At 19.9% G+C, this 5,547-nt stretch overlaps 2 protein-coding genes across 2 annotated transcripts; both read right to left on the minus strand.

Moving 5' to 3' along the window:
- Positions 1–377: 377 nt before the first annotated feature.
- LOC105736393 (uncharacterized) lies at positions 378–2,067 on the minus strand. Its single transcript, XM_012490824.2, has 5 exons — positions 1,868–2,067; positions 1,660–1,779; positions 1,354–1,458; positions 1,195–1,274; positions 378–731 (listed from the first exon to the last, which is right to left on the minus strand). Exons 1-5 carry the CDS (start codon positions 1,923–1,925, stop codon positions 597–599), a joined length of 498 nt encoding a protein of 165 aa, XP_012346278.1. The 5' UTR covers positions 1,926–2,067; the 3' UTR covers positions 378–596.
- Positions 2,068–2,198: 131 nt separating this feature from the next.
- On the minus strand, positions 2,199–4,313 carry scf (Calumenin B scf). Its single transcript, XM_003696524.3, has 4 exons — positions 3,854–4,313; positions 2,981–3,548; positions 2,707–2,822; positions 2,199–2,608 (listed from the first exon to the last, which is right to left on the minus strand). The coding sequence occupies exons 1-4, from the start codon at positions 3,953–3,955 to the stop codon at positions 2,420–2,422; spliced, it is 975 nt and encodes a 324-aa protein (XP_003696572.1). The 5' UTR covers positions 3,956–4,313; the 3' UTR covers positions 2,199–2,419.
- Between the last annotated feature and the right edge of the window lie 1,234 nt (positions 4,314–5,547).

Below are 5,547 nucleotides of genomic sequence, written 5' to 3' on the forward strand. Positions count from 1 at the left end.
TATAAAATTACGAATAAGAAATAGAATAAATATTTTGTTATAAAATTTAAATCTATTGCTATATCTCACATCATATATTATGTTTAGCAGTTGTCATTTCAGAGATATATAATAAAGTTGAGAATGTAATATATATATATATATTTTACATTAAAGATTAAGACAGGTATAGTTTTGAATTTAATATTCTATATAATACAAGCTACAATATAGCGAAATCATAAATTAATTAATTTTTTATTTTTTTCTTGTCTATATTTGTTCTATAAAATTTATATTATCTTAGATGTTTTTGATTCTAATAAATTTGAAATATTGACTATTATAATCGAAAACTGACAAGAAAAAATAATTATCTTTGTGCAGAAAAATTCAAATTGTTGATAAATTATAAAATTTTATTCATGTATCTTCCATTTTATTACAAATACTTATAAAGAATATGATATTAAAATATTTAAATATAATGATATTTATTATAATGTATATTTATAAATTATTATAATAAAAATTTATAATATATAATATATAAATATATATTATAATAATTAAATATATATTATAATTATAAAAATTAAATTAACCTTATAAATATTTTATAATAATCTTATAAATATAAGTAATAACATTGTATTTATTAAAATAATAGAATATTTTATTGTTACTGATGTGTTACAAGGTTTTCCTTGTCTAGCTTCACAAGCACACATTTCAAGTACGTAACCATTAATCTACAAAAATATTAGTATATAAAAGTTTTATATAAAATAAAATAAATTTAGACAAAAGTTATTATATCATTGAGATAATCTAAAGTAACAATTACACAACTTTAAAAATATTATTCTTAAAAAAAACTAATATCATTTTATTACATTTACCATGAAAAATTAAAAAAGATAATGATATTAAAAATAAAACATAATTATTTTTCAATTGCATTAATTGTAAAAGAATATGTTTAAATATTATTACAATATTATTAAATTGCTGAAAAAAAAATAAAACTAATAATTATATATGTAATTATTATATTAAATTAAATTTTATATTACAAATTAAATATTTCTTAGATTAATGACACTATTAATCTAAAAATTTTATAGTTGTGTCATTGTTTTTTTAAACAAATTATATTATTTATAATTATATATATTTTATATATAATAAAATAATAAATTTAAAATTACTTACTTGTTGTTCATAACATCCTGATGTGATAGGTATTATATTATCTTCTATTGCTCTTCCACAAAACAATGATGTATTAACAACTGCAATTATTTTTATCTTTATCTTTATAAAGTATTGTATTTTTTAATACAAATTTTTATAGAACTACAATATACTCACTGTTGTTATTAAAGTAAAAAGTATATTTTATACAAACATTGCCAGATATTATAGAACATAATCTTTGTTTTGTTTCCCACAATTCATTTGTATCTGGTGGTTTTTCTAAAATAAAATTAATAATTATTATGTGTGTTGTTATATTAATAATTTTATGCTATTATATATAGTATTATTATATATAGTAGTTATTAATTAAAAATATATATATAAATTTGAAATAAGTACTATTAATATAAATAAAAATATATTATTATTATTATTATTTTATATAAAAGTTAGGTTTAAAATGAAAAATAATTTTACCTGTATAAATTATGGGAGAGATGCAAGGATTATTTTTGATTGATGAACAATTATACTTGTCAGAATTTTCAGCAAATATTGGAGCTATCCATGTATATTCAAAGCAATTTTGTCCATTAACTACAAAATATATAATAAATGTCATTTTACTATTCTTTTCTAATTCTTTTATAGAATTGCAAAAATTTAATATTTCAAATATCATTACCTGATAATACATATCCTTTATAAATAATTAAAAATATAGAAAAATAAATTTTCATCATTTTGATATATTCAGTATTTTACTTTAATCACTTCATTTTATTATATCATTTTCAACAATTTATATAGCTTATCTGATAAAATTAGCCATTATCATAGTGATGTATCAGCTATCAGATATTCATTGTATAGTATCATATTGAACTAGATAAAGAATAAAGAGGAAATCACAATTAGCATCATGTATGTAGAAATAGTATACTAGAATATAAATTAATAATTATATTATTATTATTATTATAATAAATAATTATATTTTAATAAGAGAGACAATATTTAAAATATTTGAAATTTATTACAATGATTAATATATATTTACATTTTCATGTAATGATTTTTTTGTTTACAATGAGGTAAGTAAAAATTAGCCATTTCTGATTCTTAATCTATTAGTAAAGATAAATATCTCTAATAAATGCTTTATAAATGTTCTTCATGTTTCAATTATCTTATTTTGTTTATTTCTAAGAGTATTATTTGAAAATTATGTACGATATTAGAATTCATCATGTCTGGTTAATGCTTCACCGAAATCAGTTGCTTGAGAACCAACAAAAATATCGTATTTTTTCAATATTTCATCTTTAGTAAGTTTTTGATCTGCATCTGTATCTGCTTCAAATATAAGATGACGAGATTCTGCCTCTGCATGATCAAAATCAGCTGGAATAATCCACGTTTTAACCTAAATCAAAATAATTAATTAGATAAAAATTGATTGCACTTTAATAGATAAATAAATAATAATATATCGCATTTTATATGCAAAAAAATATATATCACCTCTTCCAAATCTAAGAAACCATCACCATCTTTATCACGATACATAGAAAATTGCTCTTTTTCATTTTTTACCCACTCTGGTTCTTCTTCACCTTCTGCCCCATCATATACATCACCTATAATAAAAAAAAAAAATATTAAATTATTTAATAAAAGATTGATTTTAAATAATCTCCAATAAATACTTATATAAAATAAATATACTTATATATAGAAAAATACTATATACTTATATAAATATAATATATACTTATATAAAGAGAAATAAAAATACCAATATATTCTGAAAGAGATATTTTGCCATCACCATCTTTATCAATATCTTCCATGGTTTCTAATACTACAATATCCTTTGTATGATCAGCTTCCTCTACATGAAGGAAAGCAGCAAACTCTTCTTTTGTAAGAGCATCATCACCATCTAAATCTGCAGCTGTCCAACGTCTGCGATCTTTTTTAAGCATAGCAGCATATGAAAAAGTATTATCTTTAGATTTTTCATGATTCTCTGCTTCCTGTTCATCCATATCTCCATAAACCATTGCTAAGTATTCTGTCCATGGAAGTTTCTCTTTTTCTTCAGGATTATGAGATTTCCATTGATGTTCAATATTGTTCCGTATGTAACGCCGTTGAGAATATAATATCCAATCTTTAAGTTCTTCTCCAGTAACATAGCCATCATTATCTTTATCTATTTTATCAACTATTATTCCTAATCTTCTTGTACTTTCTTCAGGAGTAAGCTGATCAAAAGTTTTTGCTTCTTCACCTAAAAAAACTTCATGATCATAGGCAGGATTATGTTGAGAATTGACATAATGTTCTTCATTGTTTGGTTCCTAAAATAAATTTTATTTAGAAAAATGTGAAAAAAAATGTGTATAAATAAATGCATAATTATTTGAATTAAAAATTTATTCACGATATATATGTTATTTATCTTAATAAATTTTAATATAAAAAAGGAAATATTATAAAAAAAAGTATATATTATATATATAAAATTATTTTAACATAAGGTTATGTATATAAAATTTGTATATTATTATCAAAGAAATCGTTTTTATTTTTAAATAACTGAAGATAAAAGTCTTTTATTGTAAAGATATCTAAATATTTTGAAGCATAAAAACTACAAACAAACCTTATTAATAACTCGCGACTTGTGATCATTTTCCGGCTTCGAAATTGCCGTTGCCAAGAAAGAAAAACCAATCAGAATTTGAAGAAGCATGAATTCTTGCATAACGCACGTGAGCACAAGAATATGAAAAGAGTATTTAAAATTGGCAAATGAACAAAATTATTGGAATCTTAAATATTAAAAGTACTGATAGCTTCTTTTTTAGTTTTAGCTTACTCGGACTTCCACATCAGCAAAGCTTAATGTCTTGCTTGACGCTACATCCCCACTTCTCAACTGTATATTCATTTTAGAAACCATTTCTGATGCTGATGCTGAAATGTCTTTGTTCCATATCACGAGCATTATAAGAGTATTACACTCGTAGGATGTTGGTGCCCAGCTTGTGTCGAATGTTATCAAATTAACCCGCGTATGATTACGCATGACTAGTCTACGTAATTATTTACAAGCTTAAAAAAGGAAATTTTGATCAGAATTGTAATTATTATATATTAAAATAATTAAAATAAAATAATTAAGATAATTAAAATAAATACCTAAGATAATTTAATTATTTTAAATATTATATTATTAAGTTAGTTTTAAAAATTAATTTATTTTTTTTAATTTTGTTATATACAAAAGATTTTATTTAATAGAATTATATAAATAATTAACAAAATATTGCGAAATTTTTATATAATATTATTGACAACTAACTAACTAACTAATTAAAAAAAGATATCTTATAAAAATGATATGCATTTTTATATTTAGATATATTTATATTTCGCATAAACAATTATATTGTGATTGTGTAAGTATTCTGATAATTGTTTGAATTTAATCACTTAACATTTTTAACATGTGTTTAATTATGAACATCAATTAAGTTATCCATTCTGATTATTAAAAGAAAATGATGTATTTAATGATATGAATCCTACATCTAATTTTAGATTTAACATCTGTAACATCTAATATTTCAATTACTACTGAGAACTACATTAAAAAATAAAATTTTATTATCTCTAGTATATCAATAATATCTAGTAAATCAATATATATATATATATATATATATAAAATTAATAATAATTAATAAAATATAAATTATAATTATACAAAATTTTATATAATTATAATTTATATTTTAGAAAAATACGATATATTCATATATTTTAATATGAATAAATTATAAATTTGTATAAACTAAATTAATTAAAATTAATTTAAATTTTAATTATTATTTTATTATATTGTTTACAGCGAATCTAATAATGTTTAATTTTTATTATGAATATTAAAATTTACTTAATGTTGAATATAAACTTTTTTTCAATACTCTAAAGATATTAATATACATATACATATAATATAATATACATATGTATAATACTAATTACATATAAATTAATAAATTAATAAATAATTTTTTAATATTCAATATTATCAGTATATTCAATTATCAATTATAGTATTTTATATTTCTTATATATATTTTCGAATTCATTTTTGAATAATATATATTTTTTTCCGAATGGAAGAAAAAAATGAAATTTCAATAAATCGTCTTTAGATCTTTTTTTAAATCGAGTTATTCCAATAATAATTTCTTGTAATGAATGAATCACTTACAACGATTCTTTTTATCTAGAACGCGCTTATCCAGTTATCTTATATTTGTCAGCGATAAAGAGAATACTAGCTAA

The sequence above is a fragment of the Apis florea genome, unplaced genomic scaffold (genome assembly GCF_048593485.1).
Source record: "Apis florea isolate Af1SG1 unplaced genomic scaffold, ASM4859348v1 contig_2350_pilon, whole genome shotgun sequence".
NCBI lineage: Eukaryota > Metazoa > Arthropoda > Insecta > Hymenoptera > Apidae > Apis > Apis florea.

Coding starts and splice junctions, on each gene's coding strand:
- scf (XM_003696524.3), bottom strand. CDS start 3,955: ATGCAAGAATTCATGCTTCTTCAAATTCTGATTGGTTTTTCTTTCTTG. Junction 2,823..2,980: donor ATCTCTTTCAGAATATATTG/GTATTTTTATTT, acceptor TTTTTATTATAG/GTGATGTATATGATGGGGCA. Junction 2,609..2,706: donor GTTTCTTAGATTTGGAAGAG/GTGATATATATT, acceptor ATTTTGATTTAG/GTTAAAACGTGGATTATTCC.
- LOC105736393 (XM_012490824.2), bottom strand. CDS start 1,925: ATGATGAAAATTTATTTTTCTATATTTTTAATTATTTATAAAGGATAT. Junction 1,275..1,353: donor TTTTTACTTTAATAACAACA/GTGAGTATATTG, acceptor AAATAATTGCAG/TTGTTAATACATCATTGTTT. Junction 732..1,194: donor CAGGATGTTATGAACAACAA/GTAAGTAATTTT, acceptor ATATTTTTGTAG/ATTAATGGTTACGTACTTGA.